At 47.2% G+C, this 25,508-nt stretch overlaps 1 protein-coding gene across 6 annotated transcripts in view; it reads left to right on the forward strand.

Moving 5' to 3' along the window:
- LOC137437504 (ATP-dependent translocase ABCB1-like) overlaps positions 1–25,508 on the forward strand; it is a 120,028-nt gene that overhangs the window by 93 nt on the left and 94,427 nt on the right. Inside the window, exons 1-6 of one of the 6 annotated variants that reach the window (XM_078765999.1) lie at positions 1–441; positions 1,324–1,426; positions 16,124–16,254; positions 19,168–19,243; positions 19,356–19,401; positions 21,150–21,291. The exon at positions 1–441 is cut by the window's left edge and continues 91 nt beyond it. In XM_078765999.1, coding sequence (XP_078622125.1) covers positions 21,183–21,291 — 109 coding nt within the window. In that variant the 5' untranslated portion in view covers positions 1–441; positions 1,324–1,426; positions 16,124–16,254; ... (1 more) ...; positions 19,356–19,401; positions 21,150–21,182. Of the gene's footprint in view, positions 442–1,003; positions 1,427–16,123; positions 16,255–18,616; positions 18,766–19,167; positions 19,244–19,355; positions 19,402–21,149; positions 21,292–25,508 lie in introns of those variants that run through there. The other 5 variants (XM_078765998.1, XM_068131878.2, XM_068131880.2 and 2 more) reach the window with 5 other exon arrangements.

Raw genomic sequence — 25,508 nt, forward strand, 5'->3', positions numbered from 1 at the left:
CACGTGCAAGGCGAAGCTCGTGCAAGGCGAAGCACGTGGAGGGTGAAGCTCGTGCAGGGTGAAGCTCGTGCAGGGTGAAGCTCGTGCAGGGTGAAGCACGTGCAGGGTGAAGCTCGTGGAGGGTGAAGCACGTGCAGGGTGAAGCTCGTGCAGGGTGAAGCACGTGCAGGGTGAAGCACGTGCAGGGTGAAGCACGTGTAAGGTGAAGCTCGTCCAAGGTGAAGCACGTGCAAGGTGAAGCTCGTGGAGGGTGAAGCTCTTGCAGGGTGAAACTCGTGCAGGGTGAAGCACGTGCAAGGTGAAGCTCGTCCAAGGTGAAGCACGTGCAAGATGAAGCTCGTGGAGGGTGAAGCTCGTGCAAGGTGAAGCTCGTGCAGGGTGAAGTTCGTGCAAGGTGAAGCTCGTGCAGGGTCAAGCCCAGTACGAGTGAAGCTTGTGCAGGTTAGTTTGAATCTGGATTTGGTTTTAGATCGGGTTTATCATGTTTTTTTTGGGAGGTGGGGGGGGGGGGGGGGTTTGCCTGTTTTTCTACCTGTTGTTTCTCTATGTTTACCTTTATTGTTCACCTTTAGTTATTTAAACCCAAAACGTGTGTTGTTTTCTCTCTACCTTATAACGAATTAATTACCTAATTATGAGTAGGTTTTCTCCTAGGGTGTTTGAATATGTTAATTTTCTTGTATTAAAGGCATGATTGTTTGTAAAACAGACGCAACTCATGTTTGTTTTGAAAACCAAAATTAACTATTCACATTGTTGTTTTGAATCCCAAAATTAACTATTCACATTGTTGTTTTGAATCCCAAAATTAACTATTCACATTGTTTTGAATCCCAAAATTAACTATTCACATTGTTTTGAATACCAAAATTAACTATTCACATTGTTGTTTTGAATACCAAAATTAACTATTCACATTGTTGTTTTGAATCCCAAAATTAACTATTCACATTGTTGTTTTGAATCCCAAAATTAACTATTCACATTGTTGTTTTGAATCCCAAAATTAACTATTCACATTGTTGTTTTGAATACCAAAATTAACTATTCACATTGTTGTTTTGAATACCAAAATTAACTATTCACATTGTTGTTTTGAATACCAAAATTAACTATTCACATTGTTGTTTTGAATACCAAAATTAACTATTCACATTGTTGTTTTGAATACCAAAATTAACTATTCACATTGTTGTTTTGAATACCAAAATTAACTATTCACATTGTTGTTTTGAATCCCAAAATTAACTATTCACATTGTTGTTTTGAAATTTCTATTACATTTTGTTTTTGCACGTTGTGTATCCATTCCGACAACCGCAGATCCCGCCAACCTGAGATCCCGCCAACCTGAGATCCCGCCAACCTGAGATCCCGCCAACTGCACAGTGCTCCAAAGCCACCGAGGACTGAAAGATGGAAAACGGTCAGTTTGTCCCTTCAACACGCACAGGACTTTTATTAATCAAATTCCTGCATTCTGTGTTACCTAACTCAGACATTGCCCTGTGTTTACGTGTCAATCCAAGTAAATTGATTAATTAATTATCGGATGCATAACCATGTAAATCCACGATTAGCTTTCAAACGTTATCATTTTTATTTATATGGCAAGTCGCAATAACGGGTTTTTTGGCCACAGCTAATGCAGCACTCAATTTAAACAAGTAGTGAGTCCAACTACACACAGATAAACACACCTATACAGTTATACACACACACACACACACACACACACACACACACACACACACACACACACACACACACACACACACACACACACACACACACACACACACACACACACAACCCTGAAGGAGCTGCGCTCCAACGCGAGTCGAAAGAATTGACGCGACCAAAGACGGAATTCGTCCGAGTTGCTTTATTGAAACAAAACAGCTCAGGTATTCTCAAAAGCCCGTTTATCGGGCAGCAATATATATACACATTTATGCCCGGGCGTTTGCCCGGGAAAACCGAGACCGGGCATGCCCGGGTGTCAAGGGCGAGTCCTGGAAAGGCGAGTCTGGACATGCCCGGGCGTCCTGGACGCGGCCTGGCAAGTCGAGGCTGGGCGTGCCCGAGCGCTCTGGGCAAGCCCTGGAAAGGCGAGAGCGGGCATGCCCGGACGCTCTGGGCGAGCCCTGGAAAGGCGAGTCTGGACATGCCCGGGCGTCCTGGACGCGGCCTGGCAAGTCGAGGCTGGGCGTGCCCGGGCGCTCTGGGCGAGCCCTGGAAAGGCGAGAGCGGGCATGCCCGGGAAAGACGAGACCGGGCGTGCCCGGGAACAGCGAGTCCGGGCATGCCCAGGAGAGGCGCGTCTGGGCCCGTCCGGACGAGCCCGGCATGGCGATCGCGTCCTGGCAGGTGCAAGGCGATTGTGCACATTCAGCGGGAACCGCTACACACGCCCCTCCAGAAACGACCTGCACCGGCAGGGTCAATTTAAGGGGGGTCCGGATGACCTGGCCAAAGCGACCCCTGGAGGGTCGTGGGGGGGGGGGGTCAGATCCGGTGGTGGGTGGTCGAGCGGGGGGAACTGTAGACGGGGTGCGGCCTCGCCGCGGAGGAAGGGCCAACCGTGGTGGTCGGTCGACGTCCACGTGAGGCGGTCCACAGATCCGGTCCGACCGGCCGCTGACGTCGACGACGAAGGACTTATCGCCCCGTCGCAGGACCCGGAAGGGCCCGTCGTACGGCGGCCGGAGTGGCCCCCGGTGCACGTCATGACGCACAAGGACGTACTCCACTGTGCGAAGCGCCGGGGGGACGTAGGACTGGGGGCCACCGTGGCGGGACATTGGCACGGGGGCAAATCGGCGGGCGGCCTCCTGGAGGTCCGAGCGCTGGTGTGCGGCGGACCAGGGACTGGTAGCGTCGGGCACGAACTCGCCCGGGACGCGGAGCGGCTGGCCGTAGACTAGCTCGGCGGCGGAAGCCCGGAGGTCCTCCTTGGGGGCCGTGCGGAGGCCCAAAAGGCCCCACGGCAGCCGGTCGGTCCAACCGTCGTCCTGAAGGCCGGCCATGAGTGCGGCCTTCATGGAGTGGGGAAACTGCTCGCACAACCCGTTGGCTTGGGGGTGGTAGGCCGTGGTGCGGTGCAGCGTGACCGCCAATGAGCGGGCGACCGCGCCCCAAAGTTCGGACGCGAACTGTGGGCCGCGGTCGGACGAGATGTGCGCCGAAGCGCGCGACCCAGGTGGCGATGAACGCCTGCGCCTCGTCGTCAGCGGTGGTGGTGGAGGTGAGGGGCACGGCCTCAGGCCACCTGGTGGTCCTGTCCACCATGGTGAGCAGGTGGGTGAACCACCGCGATGGGGGCAGGGGACCCACCAGGTCCACGTGGACGTGGTCGAAACGCCGTGCAGGCACGGTGAAAGGTGCTAGCGGGGCCTGGGTGTGGCGGTGGACCTTGGCCCACTGGCAGGCCGTGCAGGTGTTGGCCCAGTCGCGGACGTTCCGTCGAAGGCCGTGCCAGACGAAACGCGCCGACACCAGCTTCTGAGAAGCTTTCCAGCCCGGGTGAGAAAGGCCGTGGATGGAGGCGAAGATGCGGCGCTGCCAGGAAACGGGCACGATGGGGCGAGGCTGGCCCTGGGAGACGTCGCAGAGCAGGACGGTGCCCGCGAAGGGGATGTCGGCCAGGCGGAGGCCCGTGTCCGCCGCCCGGAGGGCCTGCACTGAGGTGTCGGTGGTCTGGTCGGCCGCCATGAGCGCGAAGTCCACGCCGAGGTGGACAGAGTTCGCGCTGGCCCGAGAAAGACAGTCGGCCACGGCGTTGTCTTTGCCGGCGACGTGCCGGATGTCCGTGGTGAATTCCGACACGGCGGAGAGGTGACGCTGCTGGCGGGCCGACCACAGCTCCGTGACTTTGGCCATTGCGTAGACCAACGGCTTGTGGTCGACGAAAGCCGTGAACGGGCGGCCCTCCAGGAGGTGTCGGAAATGGCGAACGGCCAGGAATAGACCGAGCAGCTCGCGGTCGAACGTGCTGTATTTTAACTCGTTCGGCCGGAGCTGCCGGCTGAAAAAAGCGAGTGGCTGCCAAACCCCGTCCACCCATTGTTCATGGACGGCGCCCACCGCATAGTTGGAGGCGTCCGTAGTGAGGGCGATGGGCGCGTTGAGCACCGGGTGAGCCAGCAGCGTTGCATCGGCAAGGGCCCGTTTTGCGCTCGCGAAGGCCGCGTCCATGGCCGCGGACCAAACGATGTCATGCTTGGCCGGCTCGCCCCGGAGGGCCTCGTAAAGGGGCCGCATATGCTGAGCAGCGCGGGGCACGAATTGGTGATAAAAATTCACCATGCCGAGGAACTCTTGTAGGGCCTTGATGGAACGGGGACGCGGGAACGTGGTGATGGCCTCGACCTTGGTCGGCAGCGGCACGGCCCTTGGTTGGTTGAACTTGGTGATGCGGTGGCCCAAAAAGTCAACGGTCGTCGTGCCGAAGTGGCATTTGGCCGGGTTGACAATTAAGCCGTGCACGCTGAGGCGACCGAACAGTGTTCGGAGGTGGAGGAGGTGCTCGGCTCGGGACGTGCTGGCGACGAGGATGTCGTCCAGATAGACGAAAAGAAATGGCAGGTCACGCAGCACGCCGTCCATTAAGCGCTGGAACACCTGGGCCGCGTTCTTGAGGCCAAACGGCATCCTCAAAAATTCGAACAGGCCGAACGGTGTGATGACGGTCGTCTTCGGGACGTCGGCCGCCCGGACAGGTACCTGGTGGTATCCCCGTATCAGGTCAATTTTGGAAAATATGACCCGTCCTGCCAAACGGGCGGAAAAGTCCTGGATGTGCGGGATCGGGTACCTGTCGGGGGTGGTAGCATCGTTGAGGCGGCGGTAGTCGCCACACGGGCGCCATCCGCCCCCCGGCTTTGGCACGATGTGCAGTGGTGAGGCCCATGCGCTATTGGAGCGCCGCACGATGCCGAGGTGCTCCAACGCGTCGAACTCGGCCTTTGCCACGGCGAGCTTGGCCGGGTCGAGGCGGCGGGCCCTGGCGTAGACCGGCGGGCCCGTAGTGGGTATGTGGTGCTCGATCCCATGCCGCACTGCGACGGCTGAAAACGTCGGCCGCATGAGGGCCGGGAATTCCGCGAGCAGGCGAGCGAACTCGTTCGCCGTCGGGAGGGCGCATGCCAGTTCGGTCGGCGCGGAGCTGCTCATCGTGCACGCCAGGGAGCTGAAGGTCTCAGTGTTGACAAGGCGACGACGTTTGATGTCGACCAGCAGCCCGTGCGCGCAGAGGAAGTCGGCGCCCAGCAAAGCCATGGGGACGCAGGCGGTCACAATGGTCCACTGAAAGCGCTGGCTGCCGAAGCAGAGGGTGACGTCGCGCGGGCCGAAAGTGCGTATGGCCGAGCCATTAGCAGCGACCAAAGAGGGGCCGCAAACGGCGTCCCGCCTGTCCTGCTCGGAGGCGGGTATGACGCTCAGTTGGGCGCCGGTTTCACAAAGGAAACGCCGCCCGGACGCTTTGTCCCGAATAAAAAGCAAGTTGCCCGAGTGGCCGGCGCTCATGGCTGGGAATGATCGCTGGCCCGGCCATTTCCCGACTTGCCGAAAGTGCACGGGGGTCGGCGTGTCCGAACCTGGCATGGTAATAACACCCCGCCTGGTCAGGTGGAGGGCCCGGCCGTCGTGTCGGAAGCAGTCGGCGCGGCGTGGCGGCCGCCAGTTGCACCGGCAGTTCGGCCTCCAACCGCGCAGGGCGCGTGGGCGTCGCCTCGGACGGCGGCAGGCTCCAGGTAGCCGCGCCGATGTGTTGGCCCGCCGAGGAGATCTTATCGGCTTCCCTGGCGAGGGCGCGGGGATCGGTGATCAACGTGCCAGCCAGGGCGAGGCGTACCGGGTGAGGCAGCTGGCGAAGGAACAGCTCGCGGAACAGAAAATCCGGAGAGTGCTCACCGAGCAACGAGAGCATATAGTCCATGCGCTCGGACGGGCGCGTGTCGCCGAGCTCGGGCAGGTCGAGGAGGTGCCGTGCGCGTGCCGCCGGTGAGAGGGCGAAAGTGTCGAGGAGCGTCTTCAGTGCGTCATACCTGTCGACAGCCGGCGGGTGCTCGAGGAGGCTCAGGGCGCGGGCCGCGGTGGCGGAACCGAGCGCTGCCACGACGTGGTGGAAGCGGGTGTCGTCCGCGGTGATGCCTCGCAGGGCGAACTGGGAGTCCGCCTGGGTGAACCAAACAGCCGTGTGAGCCTCCCAGAAGGTAGGCAGTTTAAGAGTCACTGCCGTGTCCATGTCGGTAGGTCACCAGTGAAGGAGCTGCGCTCCAACGCGAGTCGAAAGAATTGACGCGACCAAAGACGGAATTCGACCGAGTTGCTTTATTGAAACAAAACAGCTCAGGTATTCTCAAAAGCCCGTTTATCGGGCAGCAATATATATACACATTTATGCCCGGGCGTTTGCCCGGGAAAACCGACTACCGACTAATAACACTAACACCACGAGTCGCGGAAAACCGACTAATAACACCACGCCTGGTCAGGTGGAGGCCCCGGCCGACGTGTCGGAAGCGGTCGGCCGCCAGTTGCACTGGCAGTTCGGCCTCCAACCGCGCAGGGCGCTCAGGTGTCGTGGGCGTCGCCTCGGATGGCGGCAGGCTCCAGGTAGCCGCGCCGATGTGTTGGCCCGCCGAGGAGATCTTATCGGCTTCCCTGGCGAGGGCGCGGGGATCGGTGATCGACGTGCCAGCCAGGGAGAGGCGTACCGGGTGAGGCAGCTGGCGAAGGAACAGCTCGCGGAACAGAAAATCCGGAGAGTGCTCACCGAGCAACGAGAGCATATAGTCCATGCGCTCGGACGGGCGCGTGTCGCCGAGCTTGGGCAGGTCGAGCAGGCGCCGTGCGCGTGCCGCCGGTGAGAGGGTGAAAGCGTCGAGGAGGAGCATCTTCAGCGCGTCATACTTGTCGGCAGCCGGCCGACAGTGGCGGAACCGAGCGCTGCCACGACGTGGTGGAAGCGGGTGTCGTCCGCGGTGATGCCTCGCAGGGCGAACTGGGAGTCCGCCTGGGCGAACCAAACAGCCGCATGAGCCTCCCAGAAGGTAGGCAGTTTAAGAGTCACTGCCGTGTCCATGTCGGTAGGTCACCAGTGAAGGAGCTGCGCTCCAACGCAAGTCGAAAGAATTGACGCGACCAAAGACGGAATTCGTCCGAGTTGCTTTATTGAAACAAAACAGCTCAGGTATTCTCGAAAGCCCATTTATCGGGCAGCAATATATATACACATTTATGCCCGGGCGTTTGCCTGGGAAAACCGAGACCGGGCATGCCCGGGTGTCAAGGGCGAGTCCTGGAAAGGCGAGTCTGGACATGCCCGGGCGTCCTGGACGCGGCCTGGCAAGTCGAGGCTGGGCGTGCCCGAGCGCTCTGGGCGAGCCCTGGAAAGGTGAGAGCGGGCATGCCCGGACCCTCTGGGCGAGCCCTGGAAAGGCGAGTCTGGACATGCCCGGGCGTCCTGGACGCGGCCTGGCAAGTCGAGGCTGGGCGTGCCCGGGCGCTCTGGGCGAGCCCTGGAAAGGCGAGAGCGGGCATGCCCGGGAAAGACGAGACCAGGAGGTTCGGGCGTGCCCGGGAACAGTGAGTCCGAGCATGCCCAGGAGAGGCGCGTCTGGGCCCGTCCGGACGAGCCCGGCATGGCGATCGCGCCCTGGCCGCGTCCTGGCAGGTGCAAGGCGATTGTGTACATTCAGCGGGAACCGCTACAACCCTATAATAGTATAGTAAGTAGATGTCAATGTAATTCAAAGGCAGAAACTTTGGCATGAAAATATTTCTTGTCATTTAAAATTTTAATAACACAATATACTTTATGTAGAATAGCACGTTCTTGGTTCTAAAGGTTTATCAAATATACAAAACAAAGAGTAGGTTCCACGGTACTGCAATGATCTCTCATGCCTTTTGGGGTTTAAAGTTCACAAAAGCAACAATTGTTTCAAAACAAACCAAAACGGACACTCGGTAGAGCGCATACCTGCACAAGGTTGAACAGTCCATGTTGTATCCAACCGATAGGCTGGATCTGGATCCGGGCCTGAACCGCAATCATTAGTAAACTCATATCCACCTTGTTTTGTCATAAGTTGTCCACAACCTTTTGAAATATCGTGTTATATATCGCATTTCGCCCCATCACACGATAATGGCGAACGATCACTTAAAAAATCGCACCTGTGTCCGAAGGAAAAGGTTCAGTTTGGCATTTTAAATATGAAGTAGGCAAATCCTAGAAATTAATGAAACCCTTAGAATTATCCTTCAGAACCCTTTAGAAATACCCTTTAGAACCCATTATAATTACCCTTTGGACCCCACTATAATTAAACATGGTGGGTTAGAAATCTTCTTCTTCTTCTTCCTCGTGATTTTTTTACGGACGGACAAAGTCAAATATTGATGCGGCTTCACCGCTTAAAAATTAAAAACGTTTTGTATCCGGATTTTCACCAAAATCGAATCAACTTGTCCTTGTCACACACCCAACCTGTCCACCAAGTTTCGTCGGAATCCATCCATAACGTTTTGATACCGTGTTATTGTTTTTGGCCCCGTCACACAATGGTTAATAATCACATGAACAAGCATTGTGAGTATTGCGCTGCAATACACGTCCCCTACCGGCAGTCTGTCGTCCGCAATACTGTTGGGGAAATTACCAAGGGTTATTTACCCCCAGGTTCTGAATCATTCCCAATCGCTAATTACCTCAGGACGGGCTCACCTGTAATTCGCACTCGGGACTTCGATTTATACACCTTGCAGACAGGTCAGCAGAAGCACGAGAAAATACGTTGTTGATAAAGAACCTTTCGAGTCGCTAAATATCAGTAATTTATTATATTTTCCGGTTCACGATCAATGATCGATGTGTATATTATATATGTTGTTCGGCTTGGCTCCTCCCCTCCCGAAAGCGCGTGCTGTGTCGCGCTGTTGACGTTCGCGAGACGAGGCTGAGGGTGCCCGGTGCGGCTTGAGGAGAATTCTAGAATAAACAAGCATTCTGAGTATTGCGCTGCAATACATGTCCCCTACCAAAGTTCAAAGTGCCATAACTTTGTCAAAAATGATCGAATATGCAAATTTATGCACGGTTGATGCTGGTTTTCAAACTTGATCTGAGGTATGCTGAGACACGTGTGTCACGCCTCGCCTCGTTGATAAGCCCGCAAGGTCGCTCCGTGGAGCGGCCTGCACGTATTGCACTGTGTGAATTATATAAATTATTACCAACTCACGGTCTGAGGTACTAGCGATTCAAGAGATATCCATTTTTTTATGGCACATTGGAGAAGCCAATGCGAGGTTTCTTCCTCCTCAGCTTGTCACAACTCTATCAAATGCGATCGAGTTTAAAAAGTCAGAATTTGACCAAATCTGTTTTATTTGTTTGTTAATATACCTCAGCTATTGACAAATCTTAAATTAGAATTTTATTTGAGGTTAAAATGACCGTGACAGGTCGTGTCCAACGATGCTTTGAGTCTGTACATGTGATAAATAATTAAATCCGCACACTTGACGCCTCTTCTTCACGCAATAACAACTTCTAGCTTCCAGACCGTACATCCAATCATCTTAAAATTTTGCAGACTTGTTACTCTTAATGACGTCTACTAGAGTATGAAGTTTCACGTCGATCAATAAAGCGATTCAAGAGATATCCATTTAAAAAAAATATTTTCGTTTAATTAACGATATCTGCCAAACCACGTGAGCTATCGCAAATTCCAAAAGGACATTTTAGTAGACTGACATGCGGAACAGATCTGTGAAGCTTCCCCTCGATTGGATCAAAAATGAGGGAGGGGCTCGGTTTTCAAGGTTCATGTTTTAAAACGTCATAACTCTGAAACCATGTGGCGCCTGACGTCATGCTCACTGACCTTTTTGTTCGTCATGGGTATGCGATTCTGCCTGCAAAGTTTGGCCTCGATCTGTTCAGCCGTTGCAGAGAAAAAGGGGTTTTCATGTTTTCACGAAAAAGCAATATGGCGGCCGAACCACGTGACCTGTGACGTCATAATTACCATTAAAATATTCTCCAGACCGATTCCCCCCTACGGTGAAAATTTGATCTCAATCGGTCGTATTATTGCAAAGAAAATCTTTTTAAAAGGAAATTAAAACTTAAAATGGCACCGAGTTAAGGATCATCAGAATTATCAGAATTCCCAAAGTTCAAAGTGCCATAACTTTGTCAAAAATGATCGAAACGTCGTGAAGTTCGAACTTGATCTGTAACTTATCATGAGGAAACGATATGCCAAGTTTGAAATCATTAGAATTAAGAGTTTAGAAAAAAAGTCCGGAAAACTGTTCTTTGCGTGACGGACGGACTGACGGACTGACGGACTGACGGACTGACGGACGGAGGGACGGCGTGCAAACCCATTAGTCCCCTCCGGTGTACACCGGAGGGGACTAATAATTCAGATCCGGATCTCCGCTGAAATTGAATAGATTATTCCTTGTAACACACCGAACCTGTCCACCAAGTTCATCCGAATACCCACAATTGGTGTCCACCCAAAAATGGCGTTACATATTTCTGATTATCAAAACTTGTCAAGTATGAGCACTAAACGATGCACGCTATCACATCGTGGAATGTGGGCAAACTAGTCAATGTAGAGACCTCAAAGACCAAAAAGACCCAATGAACCCCAAAGACCCAAAATACACAGAGTGAAAAGACCATGAAGACCCAATGGACCGCAAATATCCAAAATTTTGGTAAGACCCCAAGCACCCAAAAGACACAAAATACCCTGTAGACTGTTAAAGACACAAAAGATAATGAAGATCTAGAAGACCCCAAGGACTTTGAAGACCCAAAATACCCTGAAGACCCCGAGGATCCAAAAGACCCAAACAACCCCAAGAACCCAAATAACAAAGAGGACCCAAAAGATCCCAATGACTCAAAGGAGCTCCAAGGACTCTGAAGACCCAAAATACCCAATGGGCCCCAAATACCCCAAAATACGCCAAAGACCCTAAAGACCCAATGGACCCTAAATACCCAAAATTTTGGTAGGACCCAGAAGACCCAAATAGACCCTAAACACCCAAAATAACCGAAGACCCAAATTACCCTGTAGACTGTTGAAGACATAAAAGACCATGAAGACCCAGAAGTCCCCAAAGGCCCAAAAGATAGAAAAGTCATTGAAAACCTAATTGATCTAAAAGACCCCAAAGTCCCTAAAATATCCAGAAGACCCAAAATACCCCAAAGACCACAAGACCCAAAATTTCACCCCAAATCCTACACTTTTTTGAAATACCAACTTCTGTTCTGGAAGTCCTTGGTGTCCTTGTGTTTTATACCACTCCCACCCCCCGCCCCCCTTCCCACGCCCCCTTCCCCCAAGCCCTCTCCCTCCCACACTTCTCCCTGGTCTCAAATGTTGTGTATGTGTGCTTTCCATTCTCTCCCCATCTTGTCTTCTGCTCCCTCTTGTTATATATTTTGTTTGTCTGGTTGATTTGTTTGTGAAATAAATGTTAGCTCTTTCACGAGCCTCGATTCAGTATACAACAACAACAACAACAAAAAAAACAACCCAAAAGACCCATAAAGACTCTAAAGACGCAAAACACTGAAAAGACCCCAAGACCCTTAAAAACCCATAAAGACCCAAATACCCAAAACACTGAAAAGACCCCAATACCCTTAAATACCCAAAAGACCACCAAGACACAAAATACCCCAAAGTCCCAAAATAGCCTGAAGATCCAAAGACCCCAAAAACCCTCAAATACCCAGAAAGCCCAAAAGACCATGAAAACTAAAAAATATCCCAAAGATCCAAAAGACCCAGAAGACCCTTAAATACCTCAAGGACCCAAAATATCTCAAAGACCCTTAAAGACCCAGAAGACCGAAAATACCCCAAAGACCGAAAAAACCCAAAAGACCCCAGAGACCAAAAATATCCCAAAAAACCCCAAAACAATCAAAAATACCAAAAAGTCCCTGAAAACCCAAAATACTCCGAAGACCCTTAATGACCCCACAGAACCAAACAATCCTAAAGACCCTAAGGACCCAGTGGATCCCAAAGACCCAAATTACCCCAAAGACCCAAAATACCTAGATTACTGAAAAGACCCGAGGACCCCAAAGAGGCAGAGGACCCAAATAACTCAAATGAACCAGAAGATCCCAAGGATGCAAAAGAGCTCGAGCACCCAGAAGACCCAAATTAACCAGAGGACCCAAAAGACCCTTTGGACTCTGAAGACCCAAAAGAAGAGTAATTATGTCTCTTGCATTGGAATTGTAGACGGTGGCTTGCAAACCGAGCCTCGGTCGGTTTACGGAACCGTTTTTTTTTTTTTTTTTTTTAAATTACAATAAATACATGGCATAGTGAAATGAAATTCGCTGAACGTGATGGGAAACGTGTGCAGAGTAAACTGAGTGTTCATTTATGTCTGCAGGATGTCAATCCAAAACACCAAAATACCCTTAAAGACCCTGAGGGTGCAGTGGACTCCAAAGACACAAAATAACCCAAAGACCCAGATGACCGAAAAGACCCGAGGACCCCAATGATCCAGATGACCCAAAAGATTCAAAAGACCCTGAGGACCCAAATGACCGAATATATCCCAAGGATGCAAAAGAGCTTGAACACCCAAAAGTCACAAATGAACCAGAGTACCCAAAAGACCCCAAGGACTCCGAATACCCAAAAGTAGAGTAATTATGTCTCTTACATTGGAATTGTAGACGGTGGTTTGCAAACCGAGCCTCAAGGTCAGTGTACGGAAGCGTTTTTTTTTTTTTTAATCACAATAATTACAAGGCACAGGGGGGTGACATTCGCTGAACGTGACGTGCAAAGTGCGCAGAGTGAAACGAGTTTTCATTTACGTCTGTAGGATATCTAATAAATAAAGATGATATAAGCACACCTGACACTAGGCCCAGACTTCGGCATGCTCACGCCGCTGTACCGTCCAAATCTGTTCAACCCGTCATTTTTGACGGAATTTATACTCATACTTGTAATAGTACACTGGACTACATCACAGTCACCGTCACACTGGTACGAGGCCGTGCACTTCAGGGCCACTTCCATACAATTGAGTTTTCCTCTGCAGTCACAGCACAAGAGTTTGCATGAAGACTGGCTCACCTGAATATGTGTTGGCCATGGGGGCCTCCACTCGGGGTTTGTTGAGGCACAGTCCACCTGAGATGGCATTTTTGGGGCTACCTGCAGCACTTGGCCCCAGCACCTTGATAGACAGCTCTGTGCATGTGTTGCATCATCCTTGGTAGGAGGGATTTCCTCCATCCTCTAGATTTAATTTAGTATTCATTTATTATCTTGATCTATCATTATTATCATTATTATTATTATTTTATTATTATTATTATATTTATTATTTATTTATATTATATTATTATATTATATTTTATTATTTTATATATATATTTATATACAGTATATATATAATATTATGTATTTATATTATATTATTATTATATGATTTATTTATTTATATTTTATATTATTATATTATTTGTTATATTATTATTGTTATATTTATTATATTATTATTATATATATATATATATATTTAATAATTTAGTATTTTTAATACCATTATTATTATTTCTTATTAGATAGATTATTATTATCTAGATTTCATTTAGTAGGAGGGATTTCATTTCCACCATCATCCTCTCTTGAAGAACAGCTTGTACCATGCCTTGTTGATGTCCTTTAAACAGCTTGTTGGATCATATAGTAAAATCCTGAAGTGCTGCAGGACTGCACTGTCCTCTGTAGTCCGTGGGCTGAGTAGGGTTTACATGCACCCCCCCCCACAACTTAACTTCCCGGGTATGTCCATGTACCCCCCACCCTAGGGGTTAGGAAAAACCATGTTAACAGAAAAAAAACTCATTCAGTCATAGTTTGACCTCTGGTGACCATTAGTGACCTCATTTGCATATAACACATCATTGTAAAGAGTGTCCCAGGACAAACATTTTGAGGGGTCATATGCAACCATAGGATGACGAGGTAAAAAGTTATGGCCATTTGAATTTTGCCTACCCCTAATTTTCGGAAATCACTGAAACAGGGGGGTTAACATCAAAATATGCGTGGGAGGTACCTTGGGAATGAGTTTTTTTCTGTTAACATGGTTTTTCCTAACCCCTAGGGTGGGGGGTACATAGACATACCTGGGAAGTTAAGTTGTGGGGGGGGGGGGTGCATGTAAACCCTACTCAGCCCACGGACTACTTTTGTTATGTGCAGTGATGCTTCTGAAACTACAAGAAAGGCTCTGGAAGCTTCATCCATCATAGGCTTTCTCTGTATGTATCTCGTGCTTTCCTCTTATACCTGGCGACGAATGACGACAGTGTCGCATCCTGTATTTGCATGGAACATGGGAAGTGCCTTTGACCTCTCTCGACCCAGACATGGCAATCTCATGGGTAGGGATGTACCTCAAATGCTGCCCTGTTGCGAACACCACCTACAGCTCCTTGCTGTTAATTCTGGCTACAACAGCCGCAGCTAGAACAACTACATCGGTGTCTATCGTATGTAGTTACCTTCTCAAAAGCTTCACTTGCAGCATGGGCCGTGTGCAGGAGCATACGGTATCCGCTCCTTCATGGGAGCTGGCTTGTATCTTGTATATGGCTTCACGAAACATTAAGTCCAAGTGTAGCAACTACCAGCAACCTGAGCAGCATTCCTCACCCGAATGGCAAAGAGCTCCGACTTGTTGTCGACTCGATTCTCGCACAAAAAAGTCAATTCTCCCACAAACCGACTTGACTCGGCAGAAACTTGTATCGGTAAATGCTGCATACCCAAGAAACATAGAAATGTTGTACCCTTAATCCCATAGCAGATCTCTAACAGCTTTGTACATTGAGGAAGCCAAAGTGAAGTCGCAGATGGAGAAACAAGGGTGCAGGTAACAATGAGTGGTAGGAGAGAATGCAATGGGTGGACAAGATGGATACATAAGCAAGATTTGGAAGGGGAGGGTTCGGGGTGGTTTAACGGGTGTGGAAAAGTTCATGGCTTTGGATGGGCGGTGGCGGTGACCTGACATGGTGGTGAACAGTTGTCTTCAAGACCCCGACTCTCCAAAGGATCTTCAGTCGAATGTGACGATGTATTTCCATACTGTAAGAGCTTCATTCTCTGGAACATCTTGGCCTCAGCATCGGCCATGGCCTCTTACACGTGCACCGTGTGTCAAAGGTGGCCTGCAAAGGCACCTGCAGACTGGCTCATGATGGCTCGATCGTGTCTCGATGCAGGAAACCCAGGTTCAAATCGCAAATACCATCCTCTCCCATTGCCTCCTCATGCCTTGTAAATGGTACGATGAGGTAAAAAGATGGCATCTTCATTAGGTTTCCTTTAATTGAGGTATGCTAATCTCTGTGGTAAACAAGGAGAAGCTGACATTTTGGGCATTGACACTTCATCGGAGCAAAAGATGATTGATGTCTGAAACATCAGCATCTCTTTTCTTCCTACAGTGGTTGGAATACCTTGATAAACATCCTGTTGATTTCTTCCTTTGATGGGGGTAACTACCTGAGCTCCTTACAAGTTACACAATGAGCCTGGCATTGGACGATGCAACAGCTGACTCATTGGTTGATGATGATCCTGTGACAGGGACTACCATAATGTTGGAATGTTAAACTGTGCGTTAAAAACTAAACGGCGGTTGGAAAACGAGTCGGGATAAGTGGAAGCTGCAAGTGTATACCTGTGCTTACAAGGTGGGTGTGAGACCTGTTGGCGCATATGTCTGATTGATGTAATTGTCAAGTTGATGGCAAAAGGGCAACTCTACTCGAGGCAACTTTAAGTTTGACGCTTCCTGCTGCCACTAACTTGATATCTATGTTGGGTTGCAAATGTTTGAAGTGTTGTTTTTTTTTTCAAGCCTCGCAATGCATGTTCCATCCTAGGAAGAGCCAGAAAATGTCATCTTTCAAGTCTGAACTCTCCAACGTGTCTCCTTTGTCAAAGTTTTGATGGCATGCCTCGTCTCTCTCTGGTGCATGCCGTGCGTCCATTCTACCCTCCCTTCATTTCAGATTGAGCCTGGTGCTGGCTTGGGATCCTCGTACCCTGAGTTTGAATCCCGGTCGATCGTTGAATTAACACTCGGGGTGTTGACTCTGCCTGTCGTCCTTCCGAGGTCCGCAAATTGAGTACCAGCTCGCTGGTAATAGAGGCGATGCATCAGCGCCAAAAAATGCGCTCCCAGAGAGATTATGCAACCAGCAGCCACAGGCTGCATACAAAAACAACAACAACATTTCAGATTCATTCACACCTAACCACCTTGTTCCCACTGCCTATTGGATACTGATATTTTGACGTGCAAAGGTAGAAAAAAATTGTAAACATTTTCTAACGACCCCAGATGCCATGGGTGCCCGTATTCTCAAATCCTGCACTTGGTTTTTGTGCTGCTCATTATAACTTGTCCTGCACATAATGTCATCTGCTGTTTGCTTTTAAGACTGACAAAATATGTCCCTACTAAAGAACAAAATACAGGTGCAAGAAGAGATCCTGTAGTTAAGCTGTGGGATGAATCATTGCGCACTTTTCATAAAGTCTTTCCCCATCACAAACAGTCTAATCTCTGATCGTTCTGTCTGGTTGATTAACTTCAGAAATACTGATGATTCGGTCCAACAATGGAGGCCTTGAATCTTAAACACGATATCAGAATAGTCTCTTTGGACATATAAATGGTGGGTGACGCAGTCTATTTGTCAAATGCCTTACTTTTGGCATCCAAGGCCACCTTCGTTCCTTGCTAGCTGACTTCCTGTGCTCACACGGTCACCATGGAGCAATGGAATCTTGTCATCTCATCTCCCAGTAGAAGCTAGAGTCCCCAGGACAGAATATTAGGCCTAGTCTTGTTCCTCATTCACTTAAATGACCTCTGATGCCCTGGAAGTGAAATGGCATTTGCAAATCTTACAACTTGTCCCAATCCAAAACGTTGATCCCGTTTTTCCGAGTTGGCAAAACGTCATGCCTTTGCTTAGTGCAGAAGACCGTAACCGCAGCACGACTGGTATTCACTTTTTGATACATGTACACGTACCTGTCAGGCCTGCAGTTCTCATATTGCTAGTTCCACTCTGCCTTTCTCTGTGCAAGGTCGATTTTTCTCTTTAGAAATATTTTCCTTTTCAGACCACGATGTTTGGTTATTTTAGGTGTACCTGTGGTTTTCCTCCATTGTTCTAGGTCAGGAAGAACTTCCCCTTGGCCAGGGCTTCTTTTTTGCCTCCTGTGGAGAAGCAAATGTTGAATTGTTGATCGGAGACTGGCCTGGTGAAAACCCCAAACTAGATTGTATTTTACGAGTATAAAAGCAAGGCATTCTTGCTCTGTTTCGTGATTTTTATTCTTCAAATTCTGCTTGTTTATATTATCCGGAAAATCTGACTAGGACATCCCAGGTGGTTTACTTTAGCTTTTGTAGTTGAGGAAATGATCTCTGGTGTATTTAAGGTCAGATGTTTGGCATTTTGCTGTTGTAGTCTGAATGAACTTTATATTACAGGCCTTGATTTCGTTGAAAATGCATTTTTGTCTAAAAACGCTAACATTCTTCCAATATTCTTCCTGTTCTTTGTAACCCAGTCTTAAACCATCTTAGCGACTATGAAAAATGAAATTGGATATCGAATTAGAGTTTACATAAACTCTTGAAACAGTCAGGAAGCGTGAGCCTTACAAAAGAGGCCTCAGAGCGATGTGGAGCAAACAAAATAGTGGCGATTAGATTTTGAAGCCTATATATATATATATTTATACAAGTTCAAAACACACCTGGTCACAAGTGTGCCGCACTGACCGGGTCCTCAGTCGAGGTCCTCAGCATCATCCCGTTTCGACCCTCCAACCTCGATACGGTCAGCTAAGGTGGGCCAGCAGGGGCACATACACATCCACATGCAGCAACTACACCTGGGTGCGTACATACCCCCACCCCCAGCCAGTGCGAACAACAACAACAACAACACCTCCACATCCAGAATCCACAGCACCAAACAAACATGGTGGAACACTGAAACACCCACCTTTATACCCTTCACCACTCACCAACAAAACACACCAGATCATTCGTGCACGTGCGCACACACACACACACACACACACACACACACACACACACACACACACACACACACACACACACACACACACACACACACACACACACACACACACACACACACACACACACACACAAACCAACCAACCACCTACCCTTACAACATAGACCACTCAACATACAAAAACACACACTCATGCAAAAATTAATTCATGCAAAAACACACACCCTCACCCACTCACTCGTATACACAAAATAAGAAATAATAATAGTAACAAAACGCCAAAGAAAAAAAACAAACAAAACACACACAACCAACCTACACCGTTCGTGCCTCCATAAACTTCCTCCATATCCAAAATGAGCATTTCAAGGCAACCTGGGCCACCTTATCACACATCCTCCTTCTTTCTGTCCCACACACTCCCAGCCTAGCAAGAAATGCAGAAAAGGAATTGCCAATATACTCTCTACACCCCACCTCAAATGGCTGACACGAAACTCGCCAACCCTTCTCCCGGCACTCTGCCTCCAGCTCACTGTACTTTCCTCTCTTCCTCTCGTGCACCTCCTCCATGTTCTCTTCCCAAGGTACCGACAATTCCCCTAAGATGACCTGTCTTGTTGCACCTGACCAAATGACAATGTCAGGCCGCAACCTTGTCACACAGATGTCCTCTGGGATATATATATATATATATACATACACACACACAACTGTGAGAAATAGTAGAAACTCCACAGTACGAGCAGGGCGTCTCATTTGTATTAAATAAGACGCAGACGTAGCTTCAGGACGGTCGATCTTTAATTCTCGACAAGCTTTCGACCAACAAAGGTATTCTTCTTAGTCGTCCCCAAGTTCAGCGGAAGTCCCTCTCTTTATATATATATTTATTGGGAGTGGTTTTGGCATTGTTTTCTGTAATCTGGATTGTTTTAATACAGAAAATGTTTTTGCTTTTTAAAAAAAACTTACTTTTCTTCCTACAGGACGTTTTGATGGAGTAAACAACCCAGCTTATGAAGACTGTGAAAAGGAAGGGGTTAGATTTGGGCCATTTAAAAGGTTTGTTTGGTGTTTTCTTCCTCCTTTTGCAGTTTTAATATATTTTCGGTATTTTTGATTTTGTTATTTTATTTTAAGATCCAGATCATTTGTTTTTACCTCTATTCCACAGGAAAAATAAAAAGGAAAAAACATTCACAGTTGGATTTTTTCACCTGGTAAGCAATTATTGGACCCTAATATGACCCTAATATGACCAGAACAAGAAGGGAGTGTTGGAGGTGGGAGCGGGTGAGAGGTTCTTCTGGGTGATTTATCAGTGAAAGTACAAGATGGCTGCAGCAGCTTCATTATCTGCATATCATCCATGATCTTTGATTGCATAATTACAGCTGGAAAATGCGGTGTCCATTGGCAAATGGAGGAAGTGTGTAGTAATATAATGAGTTAACTTACAAAGAATTTCAACGCAGGTGGCCATTCGGACCATCAAAGCCTGTACGATGTTTGCTAACTAAGTTCTTTGTCCATGCTCTATCCTTTTTTTATGCCTCTGCTGACAAATTCGACTGAGGCATTGTTTTTGGGTTGTCTGTCCGTACGGGCTAAACCTCGTTTTTCTCAGCAACCATATGTCTGATTGAGAAGAAACTTTCAGGGTCGGAGTGACACCCATGCAAAATGTTTTTTGATAATTGTGAGGTCATAGGTCACGTGGTATTGCATCCATCTTTGATTAAAAGCAAATAATTTTAAAAAAAATTCTCGGAAACCTCTGAATGGGGATTTTTATTTTTATTTTTTTAATACTGAATCGAGGCTCGTGGAAGAGCTGACAACCGCGAGGGAAAGACAGCACAGGACAACCGCGAGGGAAAGACAGCACAGGGGGACCACGAGGGAAAGACAGCACAGGGGGACCGTGAGGGAAAGACAGCACAGGGGGACCACGAGGGAAAGACAGTACAGAGGGACCACGAGGGAAAGACAGCACAGGGGGACCGCGAGGGAAAGACAGTACAGGGGGACCATGAGGGAAAGACAGTACAGGGGTACCATGAGGGAAAGACAGTACAGGGGGACCGTGAGGGAAAGACAGCACAGGGGGACCGCGAGGGAAAGACAGTACAGGGGGACCACGAGGGAAAGACAGTACAGGGGGACCACGAGGGAAAGACAGCACAGGGGGACCACGAGGGAAAGACAGCACAGGGGGACCACGAGGGAAAGACAGTACAGGGGGACCACGAGGGAAAGACAGCACAGGGGGACCACGAGGGAAAGACAGCACAGGGGGACCACGAGGGAAAGACAGCACAGGGGGACCACGAGGGAAAGACAGTACAGGGGGACCGTGAGGGAAAGACAGTACAGGGGGACCGTGAGGGAAAGACAGTACAGGGGGACCATGAGGGAAAGACAGCACAGGGGGACCACGAGGGAAAGACAGCACAGGGGGACCACGAGGGAAAGACAGTACAGGGGGACCGTGAGGGAAAGACAGTACAGAGGGACCGCGAGGGAAAGACAGTACAGGGGGACCACGAGGGAAAGACAGCACAGGGGGACCACGAGGGAAAGACAGTACAGGGGGACCACGAGGGAAAGACAGCACAGGGGGACCATGAGGGAAAGACAGTACAGGGGGACCACGAGGGAAAGACAGTACAGGGGGACCGTGAGGGAAAGACAGTACAGGGGGACCGCGAGGGAAAGACAGTGGTTGTTAGTCGCAGAGTGATGGCATCCATCCATTGTGGGACTATGCAGAGACGTATTTGCTGAGCATCAAGCATGGAGGTCAGCAAGTACCATTTTCAAATTATTTGGTGTAACTTGGCCGGGGTTTGAACCATCGACCTCCCTGACTCGGCGCACACGTTCTAACAATGATGCCATCGAGTTTGGTTTGACTTTTGCATTCTTTTCTTAAACGGTTGTTCTTGTTTTTTTTACTCTGCTGCAGTTTCGGTATTCCAATTGCCTGGATAAATTTCTCATGGTCCTCGGCCTTCTGGCAGCCATTGCACATGGTCTGGCTCATCCCATTGTGATAATGGTCTTTGGAGACATGACTGACAGCTTTGTGAAAACTGCATTTGTGACGGGTGAGTTTCGTCTGGTTGTTTTTATCCAACTTTTTTTATGTCGGCTCTTCATGCTGATCTTGTGACGTTTTTACCTCCGCCACCAAAGGTGGATAGAGGTTATGTTTTCACCCCTGTCTGTCTTTTTTGTCCGTTTGTGAACAAAATATCTCAAAGTTGTGGATGGATTCGGACGAAACTTGGCAGAAATGTAGCGTATGTGACAAGGATGAAATGATTCGATTTTGGTGAAGATCCGGATTCGGATCGGGCTAGTATAATTTTTTCAGTGATTTTTCACCATTGGGAGATCGGGCAAAAAACGATACATAGCAGGATATCTCAAAAAGTTGTGGACGGATTTGGACGAATCTTGGTGGACCGGTTGGGTGTGTGACAAGGACGATTATTCGATTCAATTTTGGTAAAGATCTGGATCCTGATCCAGCTAGTAGAATTTTTAAGTGATTCTTCACCATTAAGTGATATGGCCATCAGGTGGAGGTATGCTCTCTACTGAGTTCTGTTCTAGTTATCAATGTAAGATTGACAAACTTTGTTTCTTCCTCGTACTGTAATATCCAGTAAAGTTATTTTTGGTTTCCAATGTAAGTTGAAAGTTGTAAGACGGATGTGTGTGCAGAAGCGAGTAGAGGGTAAACATTCCTTGATGCACACTGTGGACATATAGACACAATTGGTACAAGAGGGTCAAGCTTGTGAATTGTTCTCCATTGTTTACACTATACTGGGTCTATCTAGGTCCTATTTGTAATGTGGCCCTGACGTAGCTCTGCTCGAGATGTGACGACGCAAGTAAAAGTTTCCGTAAACTGGTCTGCAATTGTGGCCTGCCATGGCTCCATTACCAGACAGCCAGCAGAAAGTAAGACGGTCCATTTACTCAGAGCTACAGATCATACTCGGGTCATGATGAACAACACTTTGAAAGCAGTTTTGTGATGGCAGGTTCTACATCTGCAAATGGTGCAGACGGGTTCATGCAACCAATGTTTCCAGACAATCACACCCGTGTGCGAAGGAAGCGGTTTAGTTTGGCATTTTAATATGAGGCAAAGCCTTGAAATGAATGAAACCCTTTAGAATTACCCTTTAGAACTCACTAGCAGAATTGCCGGGTGGGGGAGGAGGGGGAGGGGGGGAGGGGAAGGGGGAGAGGAGGGGATGGGAGGGGGGCAAGGCGAGGGGAGGTGAAGGGGGGAAGGCGAGGGGAGGTGAAGGGGGGAAGGTGAGGGGAGGTGAAGGGGGGAAGGCGAGGGGAGGTGAAGGGGGGAAGGCGAGGGGAGGTGAAGGGGGGAAGGCGAGGGGAGGTGAAGGGGGGAAGGCGAGGGGAGGGGAAGGGGGGAAGGCGAGGGGAGGGGAAGGGGGGAAGGCGAGGGGAAGGGGGGAAGGCGAGGGGAGGGGAGGGGAAGGCAGGGGGGGAGGGGACTCCAAAAGAAGGAATTTTTTAAAAAAAAAAATTTTTTTGCCTACAACACTCCCAGGCTCTCACTGATGAACCTCTGAAAGTTTGATGAAGATCGGTTCAGCCATCTCTGAATAAAACGCGGACACACACACAGACAACTCACGTTTATATGTATAGATTAGGTTTATCCTGAAGAACCACTTAGAATTACCCTTTAGTATTACCCGATATAACCCATGAGAATTACCTTAGAATTACCCTTTAGAACCTTGTAGAATTACATTTTAAAACCCTTTAGAATTACCCTTTAGAACTCATGAGAATTACCCTTTAGAACTCATGAGAATTATCCTTTAGAACCCTTTAGAATTACCCCTTAGAATTACACTTTAGAATTACCCTTTAGAATTACCCTTTAGAATTACCCTTTAGAATTACCCTTTAGAATTACCCTTTAGAATTACCCTTTAGAATTACCCTTTAGAATTACCCTTTAGAATTACCCTTTAGAATTACCCTTTAGAATTACCCTTTAGAATTAACCCTTTAGAATTAACCCTTTAGAATTAACCCTTTAGAATTAACCCTTTAGAATTAACCCTTTAGAATTAACCCTTTAGAATTAACCCTTTAGAATTAACCCTTTAGAATTAACCCTTTAGAATTAACCCTTTAGAATTAACCCTTTAGAATTAACCCTTTAGAATTAACCCTTTAGAATTAACCCTTTAGAATTAACCCTTTAGAATTAACCCTTTAGAATTAACCCTTTAGAATTAACCCTTTAGAATTAACCCTTTAGAATTAACCCTTTAGAATTAACCCTTTAGAATTAACCCTTTAGAATTAACCCTTTAGAATTAACCCTTTAGAATTAACCCTTTAGAATTAACCCTTTAGAATTAACCCTTTAGAATTAACCCTTTAGAATTAACCCTTTAGAATTAACCCTTTAGAATTAACCCTTTAGAATTAACCCTTTAGAATTGACCCTTTAGAATTGACCCTTTAGAATCGACCCTTTAGAATCGACCCTTTAGAATCGACCCTTTAGAATCGACCCTTTAGAATCGACCCTTTAGAATTAACCCTTTAGAATTAACCCTTTAGAATTAACCCTTTAGAATTAACCCTTTAGAATTAACCCTTTAGAATTAACCCTTTAGAATTAACCCTTTAGAATTAACCCTTTAGAATTAACCCTTTAGAATTAACCCTTTAGAATTAACCCTTTAGAATTAACCCTTTAGAATTAACCCTTTAGAATTAACCCTTTAGAATTAACCCTTTAGAATTAGCCCTTTAGAATTAACCCTTTATAATTAACCCTTTAGAATTAACCCTTTAGAATTACCCTTTAGAATTACCCTTTAGAATTACCCTTTAGAATTACCCTTTAGAATTACCCGTTAGAATTACCCTTTAGAATTACCCTTTAGAATTACCCTTTAGAATTACCCTTTAGAATTACCCTTTAGAATTACCCTTTAGAATTACCCTTTAGAATTACCCTTTAGAATTACCCTTTAGAATTAACCCTTTAGAATTAACCCTTTAGAATTAACCCTTTAGAATTAACCCTTTAGAATTAACCCTTTAGAATTAACCCTTTAGAATTAACCCTTTAGAATTAACCCTTTAGAATTAACCCTTTAGAATTAACCCTTTAGAATTAACCCTTTAGAATTAACCCTTTAGAATTAACCCTTTAGAATTAACCCTTTAGAATTAACCCTTTAGAATTAACCCTTTAGAATTAACCCTTTAGAATTAACCCTTTAGAATTAACCCTTTAAAATTAACCCTTTAGAATTAACCCTTTAGAATTAACCCTTTAGAATTAACCCTTTAGAATTAACCCTTTAGAATTAACCCTTTAGAATTAACCCTTTAGAATTAACCCTTTAGAATTAACCCTTTAGAATTAACCCTTTAGAATTAACCCTTTAGAATTAACCCTTTAGAATTAACCCTTTAGAATTAACCCTTTAGAATTAACCCTTTAGAATTAACCCTTTAGAATTAACCCTTTAGAATTAACCCTTTAGAATTAACCCTTTAGAATTAACCCTTTAGAATTAACCCTTTAGAATGAACCCTTTAGAATTACCCTTTAGAATTACCCTTTAGAATTACCCTTTAGAATTACCCTTTAGAATTACCCTTTAGAATTACCCTTTAGAATTACCCTTTAGAATTACCCTTTAGAATTACCCTTTAGAATTACCCTTTAGAATTAACCCTTTAGAATTAACCCTTTAGAATTAACCCTTTAGAATTAACCCTTTAGAATTAACCCATTAGAATTAACCCATTAGAATTATCCCTTTAGACTTAACCCTTTAGAATTAACCCTTTAGAATTAACCCTTTAGAATTAACCCTTTAGAATTAACCCTTTAGAATTAACCCTTTAGAATTAACCCTTTAGAATTAACCCTTTAGAATTAACCCTTTAGAATTAACCCTTTAGAATTAACCCTTTAGAATTAACCCTTTAGAATTAACCCTTTAGAATTAACCCTTTAGAATTAACCCTTTAGAATTAACCCTTTAGAATTAACCCTTTAGAATTAGCCCTTTAGAATTAGCCCTTTAGAATTAGCCCTTTAGAATTAACCCTTTATAATTAACCCTTTAGAATTAACCCTTTAGAATTACCCTTTAGAATTACCCTTTAGAATTACCCTTTAGAATTACCCTTTAGAATTACCCTTTAGAATTACCCTTTAGAATTACCCTTTAGAATTACCCTTTAGAATTACCCTTTGGAATTACCCTTTGGAATTACCCTTTAGAATTACCCTTTA

Source organism: Myxine glutinosa, chromosome 12, assembly GCF_964187855.1.
Source record: "Myxine glutinosa chromosome 12, kmMyxGlut1.1, whole genome shotgun sequence".
Lineage (NCBI taxonomy): Eukaryota > Metazoa > Chordata > Myxini > Myxiniformes > Myxinidae > Myxine > Myxine glutinosa.